The sequence below is a fragment of the Orcinus orca genome, chromosome 14 (genome assembly GCF_937001465.1).
Source record: "Orcinus orca chromosome 14, mOrcOrc1.1, whole genome shotgun sequence".
Lineage (NCBI taxonomy): Eukaryota > Metazoa > Chordata > Mammalia > Artiodactyla > Delphinidae > Orcinus > Orcinus orca.
In genome coordinates this window covers 11,863,637-11,879,890 of record NC_064572.1, presented here as the reverse complement: position 1 = coordinate 11,879,890, position 16,254 = coordinate 11,863,637, and the positions used below count along the sequence as shown (strand labels likewise).

At 37.7% G+C, this 16,254-nt stretch overlaps 1 protein-coding gene across 7 annotated transcripts in view; it reads left to right on the top strand.

Annotated features, from left to right (window-relative positions):
• ARID4B (AT-rich interaction domain 4B) overlaps positions 1 to 14,555 on the top strand; it is a 126,606-nt gene extending 112,051 nt beyond the window's left edge. For 5 of the 7 annotated variants that reach the window (XM_004271545.4, XM_033431263.2, XM_033431262.2 and 2 more), the window contains 5 exons: positions 1,711 to 2,925; positions 6,173 to 6,286; positions 8,739 to 8,954; positions 9,941 to 10,087; positions 12,789 to 14,555. In XM_004271545.4, coding sequence (XP_004271593.1) covers positions 1,711 to 2,925; positions 6,173 to 6,286; positions 8,739 to 8,954; positions 9,941 to 10,087; positions 12,789 to 12,916 — 1,820 coding nt within the window. In that variant the 3' untranslated portion in view covers positions 12,917 to 14,555. Of the gene's footprint in view, positions 1 to 1,710; positions 2,926 to 6,172; positions 6,287 to 6,964; positions 7,121 to 8,738; positions 8,955 to 9,940; positions 10,088 to 12,788 lie in introns of those variants that run through there. The other 2 variants (XM_033431264.2, XM_049697341.1) reach the window with 2 other exon arrangements.
• Positions 14,556 to 16,254: the final 1,699 nt, after the last annotated feature.

Genomic DNA, 16,254 nt, shown 5'->3' with positions numbered 1-16,254 from the left:
GCATTTCTCTAATAATTAGTGAGGTTGAGCATTTTTTCGTGTGCCTGTTGGCCATCTGTATGTCTTTTTTGGAGAAATGTCTGTTTACGTCTTCTGCCCACTTTTCAGTAGGGTTTTTTTTTTTTTTATTGAGTTGTATGAGCTATTTTTATATTTTGGTAATTAAGCCCTTGTCCGTTGCATCATTTGCAGACATTTTCTCCCAGTCCATAGGTTGTCTTTTCGTTTTGTTTGTGGTTTCCTTGGCTGTGCAAAAGCTTGTAAGTTTGCTTAGGTCCATTTGTTTATCTTTGCTTTTATTTCTGTTGCCTTGGAAGATGAACCTAAGAAAACACTGGTACAATTTATGTCAGAGAATGTTTTGCCTGTGTTCTCTTCTAGGAGTTTTATGGTGTCATGTCTTATACTTAAGTCTTTAAGCCATTTTGAGTTTACTTTTGTGTATGGAGTGAGGGTGTGTTCTAACTTCATTGATTCACATGCGGCTGTCCAACTTCCCAACACCACTTGCGTAGAAAGTGTGGCAGAAGGGAGTAGAGGTATTAATAAGAGAGAAAATCCTCACTGCTTATACGTATCAACGAATGGCATATTATTAAGAGATAACGATAGTAACTATCAGAGGAAATAGTTACAACATTTTGGAGGCTGGGGAGGGAAGAAAAGAGCTTTTGGTGTTTTATTATGAGTCTAAATTTATTATGAGTCTAAAAACCATGTACATGTATTGCTTGAATAATTTTAAAAATTCAATTATTTAGGAACACATTGAAAAGATTAAATGTTTTTAACCATCTTAACTGTATCAATTATTTTTTACTTTTAACAAATTTAGCTAAAGAATATACATGGACTACTCTGTAGAGTGTAGTGTAGTTAAGATTCTAAATTCTGGAGTCAGACGACTTAGATTTAGATTTGATCTTGACTTATTTTAGCTCTTTGGGGTGGTTTACTTAGCCTCTCTAACTCCTAGTCTCCTAAACTATAAAATGGGGCTAATAACACGCTCATAGGGTTATGGTGAGATTGAATGAGATGATCTGTGCATTGCATTTCAAGGTACCTGACATATAACAGTTTCTCAATAAATGGTATGTTAAAATCATAATAAAAACTATTATTTTTTAATAGTTAATTGAATTTATTTACTAAAATGACCATTTAAGAAATAAATTCTATAGATATGTTTATATAAAGTCTAAGTTACTTAATTATGTTGTTCTTTAAAGCATCTACCGTGGAAATACATTGCTCACAAAATCTTTGAATGATCATTGCTACATTAAAAATGAAGGCTACGCTTTTATAAGAATATAGACTTTGGAGTTAGAACAACCTTGGACTACATCCTAACTCCCCTATTTTGTGCTCATAAATTTGTAGAAAATTCTTTCTTTTTTATAATCAGCTTTACTGAGGTATAATTTACGAACAATGAAAGTCACCACTTTTATGTTTACAATTTGATGAGTTTTGGCAGAAGTATACAGTAGTGTCACTACCACTATAGTCATGATATAGAACATTTCCATCATTGGGTGAATGTCTTCACTTTCTGAAGCTCAGTTTCCTCACTTGTAAAACGAGGATAAAACCTAGCAACCTGGGGTAGTTATAAACATAGGAGCTAGTCCATGTTTATGTTAGCTGGCACAGAGAAGACATTGCTAGTGTTCTGATCATACTCGTTTTCTCTTTCTTTTCTAGCTTCTGAAAGTTCTGCTGACGACAGTGAGCAAGAGGATGAGACAGGTGTTCAAGACCTAGATAACAATGGCAAAGAAGAGTCTAAGGTTGATCATTTGACCCACACCAGAAATGATCTTATTTCAAAAGAGGAACAGAACAGTTCATCTTTGCTAGAAGAAAACAAAGTCCATGCAGATTTGGTAATAGTCAAATCCGCGTCGAAATCTCCAGAAAGATTAAGAAAAGATATAGAAGGATTATCCGAAGATACGGATTATGAGGAAGAAGATGACATCACAAAAAAGAGAAAGGATGTCAAGAAGGACGCCACAGACAAATCTTCAAAGCCACCGGCAAAACGTGGTAAGAGAAGGTATTGCAATACCGAGGAGTGTTTAAAAACCGGATCACCTGGCAAAAAGGAAGAGAAGGCCAAGAGCAAAGAACCCCTCTGCATAGAAAACAGTAGCAACAGCTCTTCAGATGAAGATGAAGAAGAAAAATCAAAAGCAAAGACGACACCAACTAAGAAATACAACGGTTTGGAGGAGAAAAGAAAGTCTCTGCGGACAACTGGTTTCTATTCAGGATTTTCAGAAGTTGCCGAAAAAAGGATAAAACTTTCAAATAACTCTGATGAAAGACTTCAGAACAGCAGAGCTAAAGATCGAAAAGATGTCTGGTCAAGTATTCAGGGACAGTGGCCTAAAAAAACGCTGAAAGAGCTTTTCTCCGACTCTGACACCGAGGCTGCGGCCTCCCCGCCCCATCCTGCCCCGGAGGAGGGCCCGGTGGAGGGGTCCCTGCAGACCGTGGCCGAGGAGGAGAGCTGCTCCCCCGGCGCGGAGCTGGCTGCCCCGCCGCCACCCAGTGCCGACGACAAACCCACCGAGGAAAAGCCGGCGGAGGTCAGTGACAAAAAATCGGAATTTCCGAGTAGTGGCAGTAACTCAGTGCTCAACACCCCTCCCACGACACCCGAGTCGCCTTCCTCAGTCACCGTGACGGAAGCCAGTCGGCAGCCGTCTTCTGTAACAGTATCGGAGCCGCTGGCCCCAAACCAAGAAGAAGTCCGCAGTATCAAGAGTGAGACTGATAGCACAATCGAAGTGGATAGTGTGGCCGGGGAGCTCCAGGACCTCCAGTCGGAAGGGAACAGCTCGCCCGCGGGCTTCGACGCCAGCGTGAGCTCCAGCAGCAGTAATCAGCCCGAAGCAGAGCATCCTGAGAAAGGTGAGGTGCGCAGGGCTCTGTTCCCTTACGGGTTTATAGTATCTCTCGTTACAAGTGTGAGGTGTTTACATGGAGTACTTGTGTGAACGTGGCAGAAACAGAAATTTGGAAGGTAATTTGTTGTAAGGAAGAGTGGAGTGTGTTTAAAAGCTTGAGAAGAACTGAATGTCCTCTGCTTCAGCTGCCCCTGCCATTTCACAGCCGACCAGACACGTGCTAGAAACTGCACCCAGGCCCAAATTCAGACCTACTTGAAAACTCACGATGCACTGAGTGACTGTATGGCGTGAGCGGCTTAAATATATTTGTGTAACATTGTGTTTACCCTTGCCGTGTGCAGTTTCTCACAAACATTTTGATTTACTGACAGACCCCTCCACCCTTAACCAAATACTGTATGTGCGAGGTTGGAGCAACCAGCTCTGCAGGCACTGCTTTCCTCAGACAACCGTGTCAGACTGATTTTCAAGCCTTTGTAAAGGAATTTGATGCTTTCTGAGATGCAGAGCTTCCAAATTTGAAGGACCAGTGTCTCTGTTAATAACCTATAGTAATACTCTTGATTTTTCCATGAAGTTGAAATTAGTACTTCCCGAAAGTATTAGTGGCTTTTTGATGGTGCTGTAGCTCTACTTCTGCCATCATTTTACTTATAAACCACTTCACTGAGGTGTCTTTAAATTAATATGCTCTAGGCTGACACTTGGCTTTGAAACACACTTTTCCAGTATAAAGATACAGCACTAGGGTATGTATTTTATATAACATACCAGATTTTATTATGCTAACTTCAGGTGTTTAGCTAAACTTAAAAAAGAGATATGATCCAGACCAAATTAGTTAATTCCAAGTTTTCTCACACAAACCTTTTTTTTTTCTTTTTCTAGTTTCCTTGAGATATAATTGACATAACATTATCACAAATCTTGACTTAAAACGTTTAAAGAAATTAAGTAAAAAATATAGTTGCGGGCTTCCCTGGTGGCGCAGTGGTTGAGAGTCCGCCTGCCGATGCAGGGGACACGGGTTCGTGCCTTTGTCCGGGAAGATCCCACATGCCGTGGAGCGGCTGGGCCCGTGAGCCATGGCTGCTGAGCCTGCGCGTCCGGAGCCTGTGCTCTGCAACGGGAGAGGCCACAACAGTGAGAGGCCCGCGTACCGCGGAAAAAAAAAAAAAAAATATATATATATATATATATACATATATATATATATATATATATATATATGTAGTTGCAGTAAATTTTCTTTTTTGTACATTCACACACACAGCTACTGTGATTATGTTTGTGTGCCATACTATCTCATGGAACTGAATTATCCAGGCATAAATAGAGTAATCCTGAAAATGAAAGAAGCATTTATCACAGATGATTAGAGAGGCTTTCAACTATTTCAATAATATGATAAACTTTTTTTTTCCTTGTAAATTTATTTATTTTTGGCTGCATTGGGTCTTCTTTGTTGCTGCGCGCGGGCTTTCTCTAGTTACGGCAAGCGGGGTCTACTCTTCCTTGCGGTGCATGGGCTTCTCATTGCAGTGGCTTCTCTTGTTACGGAGCACAGTCTCCAGGTGTGCAGGCTTCAGTAGTTGTGACACGCAGGCTTCTCTCTACTTGTGGCATGCGGGCTCCAGAGTGCGCAGGCTCATTAATTGCAACTCACGGGCTCTCTAGTTTGGCACGTGGGCTCCAGAGCGCATGGGCTCTTTAGCTGTGGTGCACCAGCTTAGTTGCCCCGCGGCATATGGGATCTCAGTTCCCTTACCAGAGATTGAACCCGCGTCCCCTGCATTGGAAGGCAGATTCTTAACCACTGGACCGCCAGGGAAGTCCCAGAATTCACTTGATTTTAAAAGTAAAAATGTAAGGGACTTCCCTGGCGGTCCAGTGGTTAAGCCTCCGTGCTTCCACTGCAGGGGGCATGGGTTTGATCCCCAGTCAGGGAATTAAGATCCTGCATGCCTCCTGGCACGGCCATTTAAAAAAAAAAAAATGAAAATGTAAGTTTTACAATTTAGATTTATGATTGCCTTCCAGTGTAGCCTACAGTAAGCTTTTTATTTCTTGTAGCTGAAAGTTTCAGAAATAAACTCTTAGAGAGAAATCTGGCAATTGTTTTTAAGATTCTGTACTTTAATATAGATAATATCTAAATCACTTTCTTTATGTTTCATTTTGTTATATTAAAAGAGCATTAGGAAAAGTTATCTATTAGATGTAACCCATTAAAAAAACAGAAAACTGAGAACTTACAAACAAGACATTTAATAGCCTGTTCCATTTTTTACCAACGAAGCCATGTCTTGTATATTCATGGTTGATTTTACCATTGTAACAGGACTAAGAAACATTTTTTTTAAACAAACATGGCATAATTCTATCATGGTATTAATTATATTGTGTTATTATAGTATCTGACTTCGGAATGGAATAGAGATTAAGACTTCATTAATGTCAGGAAAAAGATTACTGTATAGTCTGAGAAACAATGCATATAATTAGGAAGATATAGAAAAACAGTAGATGCTGAGGATCAGATTAGTGGCTGAGAAACTATAGTTTGGAGTAATGATTGATCATTGAAGGTTGGGCATCGGGGAAGGTAGGACTTGGGCTTGTCCTTGAAGAAAGGGAGACATTTATAATATTTTGGAATAAACTACTATGCTAGATTTGTAAATGGTATACGTGTTAACCATTGCCCTGGGAGCTAAGTTATTGTTGTTGTAAATTTATAATAAATTGTCTGTATAATAAATTTGTTATTATAATTGTGAATTACTACTAAAATTTATTCCATTAATATTGTCATTAAAATTTTCATTAATATCATTATAATACATATAATTACTATTTTAACCTGTAGTTAAATCTTAATATTTTGGTTTTATTGAATTTTAACAAATTTCAGCTTTTATTTTCATTATATACCTTTTTTTGAATTACTAGACTCATAAACTCCCAGTACTATATTGAGAACTATATTCAGTTTATATCTGATTTTTCTAAGAATGATGCGCATACTTTATCTGCTTTTTAAAAAACTCTAATTATGTGTAATAATTCAGCTCATTAATGATGATTTATTTTAAAAATTGTGGTAATTTCTATGACAAATTATAAATCTCATAAAAAACAGGTATAGTCTCAGAATTGGTCTATTCTTCTAGAATGTGGAATTAATTTATACCTGGGGCAAGCTTGATTTTATTTTGTGTTACTTAATAATTTCTTTCCCATCAAAGCCTGTACAGGTCAGAAAAGAGTGAAAGAAGCTCAGGGAGGAGGAAGTTCATCAAAAAAGCAGAAACGAAGCCATAAAGCAACAGTGGTAAACAACAAAAAGAAAGGCAAAGGCAGTAAGTGTGAAATCTCTAAATTTTTTAAATATAAAGATAATGGTGGATATGTCTTTTCCCCATTAAGAAAAGGGTATTCAGGATACGGGACAGTTAATATTTTGATTTCGTCTCTAACAAACCGCCCCCCTCCCCCACCAGTAAAATCACACAGAAGTCTTTTGATCCTAGGTAAATTCTAGGATTAAGCAATTTATTATTCAGCAGTGGTACTGATTGCTGATGAATGATCAGGTAATCTTTTTAAAAATAGTAGCCAATATAATATAAACATCAACATCTTCGTTAGTTTTATGTTCAACTGTTCTTTTGCCATTTTATATATATTACATATTATGAAATGCTTGAGTTATATATTATTTTTATTACAAGGAAATTGATTGCTTTGTAATTCTTCCAGGCAAAATCTGCCTGGAAGAGAACAATCAAGATAGCTTTAGAGCTGTAAATCCAGTAACTCCCGTGCACTACCTTTATCTTCGGTATCCTAAACTATGTATCTAAGAGCAGCTGTAAGAATACTCTGGTTAAATATGTTGTAACTAATGACTTTAGCAATGATTCTGTTTATCAACCTACAGGAATATATATACTGTATTTCTCCTGAGAGCTGCACATTTTATCTCTCTTTTGTAGACAAAGTAAGAAGCAGAAAATATGTAAAGAATTTCTTTTCAGGTGTCCCACACTGACCTCCTGCTGCTCTTCCAGGAGACTCCTGCCACCTCCACTGCCTGACCTTTGCTATCGGCCGGCTTGGCTGCACTTCAGTGCAGAAAAGGGTTATGCGGCCAGTTCCCCGAGGTTCTGCTGAGCCCATATGACTTCCAGGCGGTGAATATGGCATCCTTTGGGGCCCCGGGCGGCTGTGTTCAGCAAGGCCATGAAAGCCAAGCTGAGGCAGACCACTGCATCAGAGTGGGCCCAAGCCTTGGGTGGCTTAGCTAGGAGTTGCCAGGGGTTCCAGAGCAGCAGTGGGGGGACTGGGAAGGGATTCTTTAAACGTATGTATAAAAGAGTGGTGGAGATTCTTTATTCCCAAAACACCACAGTGGGAGGAGTTGCTGTGTGTCTTTCCTATCTGGAACACTTTTCAGGCTTTTAGAGCTTAACTATACTTTTTTTTTGGTTAAATGAAGAATCAGGAAATGAAAATCGATAAATTTGATGCCAAATTGATCACTTATTTGGAGTAACTGATAGGATATTCAGAGTGTTTTTTATTACACTCTGATGTTTTTATCTTCAAGACTTTTAAATGACATTCTCTAAGAGGGCTCATCGTCAGCAAGTCAATTAACATATTCATATAATTGAGAGATAATAGCAGTTGACCGCATATTCTTCCATTTTAATTATTGGGCTTACGACTTGATAAATCAGAATGAGGAAACAGTTCTCTGAGAATAATTTAGTAAAGTGAATTAACTCTCATAGAATCTACAATAATGCTTTGCATCCAGAAAGAGGTAATTTATGGAAATACCAGTCCCATAACCTGTTCACATGTCAAGGTGTTAAGCATTTCCATTCTAGTCCTGAGGCTTTAATCAGCAATGGCAGATGTAACATAATTATTACATAGACTTCTGCATTTATTTTTTTATTTATTTTATTATTATTATTTTTTTTTTTTTTTTTTGCGGTACGCGGGCCTCTCACTGTTGTGGCCTCTCCCACTGCGGGGCACAGGCTCCGGACGCGCAGGCTCAGCGGCCATGGCTCACAGGCCCAGCCACTTCGCGGCATGCGGGATCTTCCCGGACCGGGGCACGAACCCGCGTCCCCTGCATTGGCAGGCGGACTCTCAACCACTGTGCCACCAGGGAAGCCCTGTATTTTTTAATAAATTACTGAATATATTTACCAGGGTAAAACTGATGGTTTATTTTAGTCAACAACTATGATGTAGGAGTTTCTTAAAGAATCATTGTATGTAACAAAGTTTAGAGTTTATTCCCAAAGAATTCTTTATTAAATATGATGATTATGCATCACTGTTTGTGGCCAAAGGAGTAGGAAAGTGTGACATGTACACAATCTGTACACAGTTTAAATTATGAAAGTTAAGAGGTTTCCATTATGAGTCATTTTAAAAGATGCTGTATTCTACTTTATATATATTAACGTAATAGAGTTAAAAGCCATTTAAATAATTACTGTATATTTGATAGTCTACCAGGTGTAATGAAAGATTAGTTTGAGTGTTTTTTAAAAATATGTTATTGACAATTCAGGTAAGAAGAGTTTTTGGTTTTGTTTTCCTTAACTGAGATACTGCTGTGTTTATACTTAATGATTTTCCAGGTTTTTAGGCAGGGTCTGTAAAGCAAGTTGTTTACTGTAGTAATAAACTCAAATGGTTAACTTTAAATTGTCCACTAAGATCTGTGACACTGTGTACTTTTCTATTTACTAACACTTTTCTTCTTCTTCTTTTTTTTTTTTTCAGCAAATAGTAGTGATAGTGAAGAGCTTTCTGCTGGTGAAAGTGTAACTAAGGCTCAGCCCGTCAAATCTGTTTGCAGTGGAATGAAGGCTCATGGTACCAAATCTCCTGCTAGGACGCAGTCTCCAGGAAAATGTGGAAAGAATGGTGATAAGGATCCTGACCTCAAGGAACCTAGTAATCGATTACCCAAAGTTTACAAATGGAGTTTTCAGATGTGTAAGTGACATACATTAAATCAGCAGTTAAGCAGCAGAAACTGCATCCTAGTAATTCTTGATGCCAGTAATTCTGGAAAAGTGGCTGTAACCAGACTGAGAGACATAATAACCATTCACTGCAGTGTAGCTTATTTGGATCTTGATTTGAACAGAAAATTGCTGAAAGATAACTTGTAAGGCATTTGAGGCACACGTCAGCATTGATGAGGTATTTCTGCTGTGTCAGCAGTTTGCTGTAAAAGCCTGGTGTAAGGTGGGGAGTGGATGGAGGCATAAGTGAGGCAAAGTCTGCCATGAATCACTGGTCACTGCAGCTGAGTGACGGGCGTGAAAAAGAGACTACCGCAGTTTCTCACACAGGGAAAGAGTCTTAGGGGACTGAAAGTGCTTTAGAGCGTGTGAAAGCTTTCCTCCAACATAAAAGTATTAGAAGAATCTAAAAAAGAACGAAAGGAGGGGACTCCTCTGGCGGTCCAGCGGTTGAGACCCCATGCTTCCCCTGCAGGGGGCGTGGGTTCCATCCCTGGCCGGGGAAGTTCCACGCGCCATGCGCTGCGACCAAAAAAAGTTGATGGGACATGCATTAAGAGATAAACTTTAAGAAAAGAACAAAAAGCAGACGAAAGACAAAAATTTATCCGCAGTCCTAACATTCAAAAAAATATGCAAATTAATGTTGTACTGTGGTGATACTGTACATGAATGTGGGATTTTTCTTTCTGGTAAATGTGGAATTTTTAACCTCTATGTTTAGGTCCTAAGATCTTTAATTCTACACACTCATTCATTCAAAAAATACCATGCATGTGTTAGTGCCGAGCATTGCTCTAGGCTAGGGAAAAAAAATCTTCGGCAAACAAATGTTTACAAGCCTAATTTTAGTTTATCTGTCTTCCTCATTCTACAGCCACACTATATGTTCTCTCTCTTATATATTAAAATTGTGTTCACAAATGCATATTAATGAAAGTTTTAAATTCACAGCGGACCTGGAGAATATGACAAGTGCTGAGCGTATCACAATTCTTCAAGAAAAACTGCAAGAAATCAGAAAACATTATCTGTCATTAAAATCTGAAGTAGCTTCCATTGATCGGAGGAGAAAGCGTTTAAAGAAGAAAGAGAGAGAAAGTAAGTGTTTTTACCTTACTTAAACATAAAGCAGTTTGCGACTGTGCAGTTGGGCTCACGTGAGTTGTGTTTGTGTATCTTCAGGCAGGCTCTTTAATCCCTCTGGCTTATTTTCCTCATCAAGTGGGAAAATTTATCAAAAGAAACAGTTATCTCAAACCATAATATTCACTTTCACGGAGCTTACAGTCTGCTTTTCCGCCAAAACTAATATTTCAGACTGTGAAGAGACTAGGGCAATGTTAAGGCAGTGATTGGGTGGCTTGCATTAGATTACCAATGGCTGGGACATTTTCTTTGAGACCCGAATGACCAGAGGAAGTGAGAGAAGTTAAAATCTGAGGGAAGGGTGTTGTCTTAGTTTTCTGGGGCTGCCGAAACAAAGCTCAGGTCTACCTCAGAGATGTTGCGGGTTCTTTTCTAGAATACCACAATAAAGCAAATATCACAATAAAATGAGTCACATGAATTTTTTGGCTTCCCAGTGCATATGAAAGTTATGATTACACTATACTGTAGTCTGTTAAGTGTGCAATAGCATCACGTCGAAGAAAAGAAACGATGTACGTACCTCAGTTAAAAATACTTTATTGTTAAAAATGCTAACCATGATCTGAGCCGTCATTGTGATCTTTTTGCTGGTGGAGGGTCCTGCCTCGATGTTGATGCTGCTGACTGATCCGGGTGGTGGTTGCTGAAGCCTGGGGTGGCCGTGGCAGTTTCTTACAATAAGACAACAAGGAAGTTTGCTGCATCAAGTGGCTCTTCCTTCCATAAACGATTTCTCTCCAATGCTGTTTGAAAGCATTTTACCCACAGTGGAACTTCTTTCCGGATTTGAGTCGGTGCTCTCACACCCTGCTGCTGCTCCATTAACTAAATTTATGTAATATTCGAAATCCTTTGTTGTCATTTCAACAGTCAAATAAGTTCACTGTCTTATATGGGCATGGTTCATGGCATCCCAAAGCAATTACGGTAGTAACATCAAAGATCTGTGCTCACAGATCACCATAACAAATATAACATAATAATAATGAAAAAGTTTGAAATACTGTGAGAATTACCAGAATGTGACACAGAGACACAAAGTGAACAAATACTGTTGGAAAAAATGCTGCAATAGACTTCTGGATTCAGGGTTGCCACAAACCTTCAATTTGTTAAAAAACACAGTATCTTTGAAGGGCAATAAAGCAAAGCATACTACAACGAAGTAGCCTTTATCGCAGGCACAGTTATCTTGGGAAACTCTTTGACTGTGTGTTTGGAGAACTAGCTACTTTTAGTTCTAAGAATAGGTCCCAAGGAACAATATGTGGTCACAAAGACGCTTGTTATGGTAATATTTATAATAGCAGATAGAAATCATTAACTTGTATTCTCCAGTAATATATGGCATTGGTGAAAAATAAGTAGCCGTTTAAATTTTTATTTATAATGCTCAAAGTATTCATTTGATGTCGGTAACAGCAAAAGACTAGGAATTATTTAGTTACAATTCATAAATATAGTGGAACACTATTCAGCTTTGAAAAGAAAAAGAGGTAAATCTATATATGTACTGATAAGGAATCATCTCCTCAGATTGTTAAGCGTAAAAACCAAGAGTCAGACTCTATACTGTGCTTCCACTTGGGTTTTAAAGCGAAGTTACTAGTGTTTTCATTTTAAATGTGCATATCGTATCTCTAGATTCTACGGAAAAAATTCCTCTAGAACTGGGGTTGTAGACATTTTCTGTAGAGACAGATAGTAAATATTTTGGGCTTTGTGGGCCTTGTAGTCTCTAGAACTACTTGACCTTATGAAATTTGCCGTAGGCAAGATGTAAAGAAATGGGCATAGCTGTGTTCCAATAAAATTTTCTTGACAAAAACAGGCAGGCCAGATTTGGCCCTGGGGCAATAATTTGCCAGTCCCTGTTGTGGAGTTTTAAAGATTGTGAAGCAGCTGGTAACAGTGGGGAGGGGAATTTGGAGGGTTAGGAGGGTCCTGGATGAGAGGGAGATTAGCTTTTCCACTTTAATATCCCAGCACTGAACGATTTCGTTTACTTTGTGCATGTATTCATTAAAAAATAAGTTTTCAAACACTGATTTATAGCAATGAGAGAATTTCTGTGAGGAAAATAACTAATGTGTCATTTGCTTTGTAAACCAAGTGGAGGAAAATGCAGTAGTTATGATGTGATGTGTGGTAGTAGTTATTTTTCCCAACTTTAAGAAGCAATTAGCTTTCCCTTCTCATCACCATTTAATTTTATAAGGAACTCCAGAAGCAGAAACATACAGGAATTGGGAGGGGGGAAAAGATGTGGGGGATGGATTACAAATTTTTCCTGTTGAATTGGAAGATCTTTTTGACATTTGTTTCATTATTACGGAAGTCTACCTTTTGTTTTATTTCCACGTCTCTGTAGACTGAGAACACTGTTCATTTTCCTCTTTGATCCACGCAAGAGCGTTCCCTGGTCTGTCCTTTGTCGTTGCTTCTCCTGTGGTTTGGCAGTGCCTCGTTACTTGAGATGCACTAGGTTTTCATTTCTTTACATAATGGTCTTGTAAGAATTGACTGCTCTCGCAGTAAGCTAAATGATTTTGGAGAACACAGCAGAATTTTAGTTTAGAGGACAAGTGCTTTACTTCCTTCTACTGTTGTATATGCGTGTTATTAAGCTGTTGGTTTCCCTTCGCCTTAGGTGCTGCTACATCCTCGTCATCGTCTTCACCTTCGTCCAGCTCCATAACGGCTGCTGTTATGTTAACATTAGCTGAACCATCAATGTCCAGCACGTCACAGAATGGAATGTCAGTTGAGTGCAGGTGACAGCAGGACTTGCTAAAGCACTTTGCACTTAATGGCTGTTGAGAGCCACGTCTTTTTTTATACTGCACAGTGGCACAAAAAATAAAAAATCAGACAAGCACTATTTTATATTTAAAAATTGTTTCTTGACAAGCTGACTTGGCACTTAAGTGCACTTTTTTTATGAAGAAAAAGTACAATGAACTGCTTTTCCTCAAGCAATAATTGTTTCCAACTTGTCTGGGAATTGTGTGTCTGGTAACTTGAAGGCCTTCCACTGTGGCAAATGGAGGCTTTTCACTGCCTGTAGAGACAATACAGTAAGCGTAGTCATTGGGTGGCCACAACATGTTAAGATAACTTACTGTATATGTATTCCCTTGTATTTTGTTAAAGCTGGAACATTTGATATTTTTCCATTTATTTATGAAAAAATATGAACCTATTTTCATTTGTACAAGCTAATTGTTTTTTAAAGCAAGTCACCTTAGGGTGGCTTTAATTGTATAACTCAAGCACATGTAATAAATTCAGAACCTGCAGTTAACAGGATATTAGACATCAATCCTGATAACCAAATATTAAAGATTCTCTTTAAAAAAGACTGAACATGTTTACAGGTTTGAATTAGGCTAAAAGGTCTTGCAGTGGCTTTTCACGCCCCTTCAAATTGGAATGGAACTACTGTACTTTGCCATTTTTCTATAAATCAGTATTTTTTTTTAATTTTGATATAATACATTGTGTGAAAAAAGAAAATGGCTAATAAACTGTATTAAATCTTAAACAATGTGTAAAGATTGTACTTAGCCAGTTCAAAGTGTATATTTATTCATAATGAATTATAACAGTTATATTTTTGTGTTTTCTTGTAAATGTTTCTTTTTCCTTAAATACAGATAATTCATTTGTATTGCTTATTTTATTATGAGCTACAACAAGAGGACTTCAGGAACAAGTAAACTTTATCGGTATGGTTCAAGGCTGTTGCTATGAACTGTCTCAAAAGGATGGCTGTTATTTTAAGTATAAATAGCTAATCGGGGTGGTAGGCCTATAAAAATTAAATGCCTTGTATAAAATCCAAAATGAACGCAAAATTGTTTTCACCTGTATTGACTTTACGTTGTATGGTTCCAATCTCTGTTCTGTTTGGCACTTGTATTTAATTCTACACCTTTGTAAGACGTTTGTATATTGCGGATGTGTTCATTCAAGCTATTTAATACCTGGCACTGTTAATACACAGTACTTTACTGTACAGACTGTTTTACTGTTTTAATTGTAGTTCTGTGTACTTTTTTTGGACGGGGCTGGCATGTTTTATTTGTTTTCTGGCAATACGACGTGAGAATTTCGAAGCGTTTTGTTGTAGATGCTAACGTGTCAGAATCCTTTACATTCAACTTTTCTAAGAAAAGCATTTTCAGTCTTGCAGTGTGTGCTTACAGTAACTAATTTTGTTGAAAATGGTTTCAAGTTATTCAGATTTGTACAGGACTGTAAAGATTTGTTGACAGCAAAACATTGAAGAAAAGCTTATAGAATAAAAGCTATAAAGTATATATTAGGATCTGCAAACAATGAAGAATTATGTAATATATTGTACAAATGTAAGCAAAGGCTCTGAAATAAAATGCCATAGTTTGTGAATCCTTGATTTTGTTTCTAAAAGATTAAGTAATTTTAGTTCATTTCTGTCTCTGATGCCTGACTGAAACATGTATCTCCAGCATGTATTATCAGAAAGGGTAAAATTGACATCCAAAAAAGGGAATATTCTGCCTGTAGGAATTAAAAGTCCATTAACCAGATTTATGTACAGGATTTGTTAAGCATTCTTATATCTTTGCATACTAGCTTGAGTCTGAAGATGAATACTTCTGACTTGGAGGTTTGTCTAAAGAAGAAAACCAAGATTTTTTTTCTTTAATGCTTGAAACCATTACTAGCGGCTTTTTTTTTCCCCTTTTATTTCTTTTCTCTTTTTTAATTTTTATTTTTGGTCTTTTAATGTAATTGGACCTTTGTGGCTCTCTTACACTTTCAGTGCACTCTACCCCATTGCACTTCGGAATCATCTGGGTATTGTTAAAACACTCATCAATACTCCAGCCCCACCCTCAGTCATATTTAATTGGTCTGGGATGGTACCTGGATGCTGGTCTTTTTTTAAAGGTGGCCAGTGATTATAATACTCATCTGGGTTGAGAACCACTGCATCACTCCAAACCTTTAAAATCAATAATTAGGTTTTCTGCCCAATTTAATGAACTTCCCACCAAGAGAAAATTTTTTCTTTAAAACAAAAAGGAAACTTTTTTAAGGCCTAAAAAGCCCAAATGTGTATTTTTGATGCACCTTTGTGACGACCCTTCATTTTCACAGAAATCAGTTTAACGTTTAAAGGATGAGTTTTAAAATCTATAGAACAGTGCTTCTCAAAATGAGGTCCTAGAATACTGCTCCCTGGAAATGCTCTGGGAATTTATTACCAAACATATTTTGGAAATGCTGTATATAGCAGCACATCCCCTTCTTAGAGTTTCAGTGTTCGCATGTTAAAAACTTTAAGAAGTTTTTTTAAGGAAGTTTTTTCATTTAACTTACTGATTTTAGACTTACCTGATCATGAAACCCTTTTTTTCAAGGAACTCGCAATATCACCTACTTGTTGGGTTACAGAAACGGTGCTGTAAAGGAGAGTGATTCCAAACTTTGTTGGAGTTGAGGTTTATACCCTTGGGCTTTTCTGCCTATTTCTCGCTTCTCCGGAGAGTTTGAGAATTTCATGGCATTACTAGAATTTGACTTAAGTCTTTCCCTGGTCCCCTAAACAACATTTTATCAAACTAGTTTACAATCTCTGATAAAATTAAGATGGTACATTTTTTTACAGTGTTCTCCAAAACCTTTTTTTTATTCCTACTGAAATAACCTGAGGGTGAGGTCTTGTTAATTTTAATAACCTGGGAAGGTTGGGGATGGTGGACCAGATTCCAGAAACCCCTAACATTTTTTACAAAATGTATTTGTATTTTTTTTAATGAAAAGAGCCCCAATAAGTTTAAGAAACTCTTCAAAGGGGTTAGTGATCTCTAAATGGTTGGAAAGCAGTTCTTAAGAACAGTGGGAATCATTTTTTAACTATCTCCAACCACAGTCTCTTTCATACTTATCACCTTTTCCTCTAGAAGTGTGTGCTGCCTTTCATTCTTTGTGAGTCCATTTCTTCACCTTTCGTCTAATTTTAACCTGCTATTTACGGATTTTTGTCTAACGTCATATGATGGGTTTTGTATGTATAAGATGTAAATCCCCCGGAGGAATAGTTCATGGTTTAGTTGTGGAAGTAATAG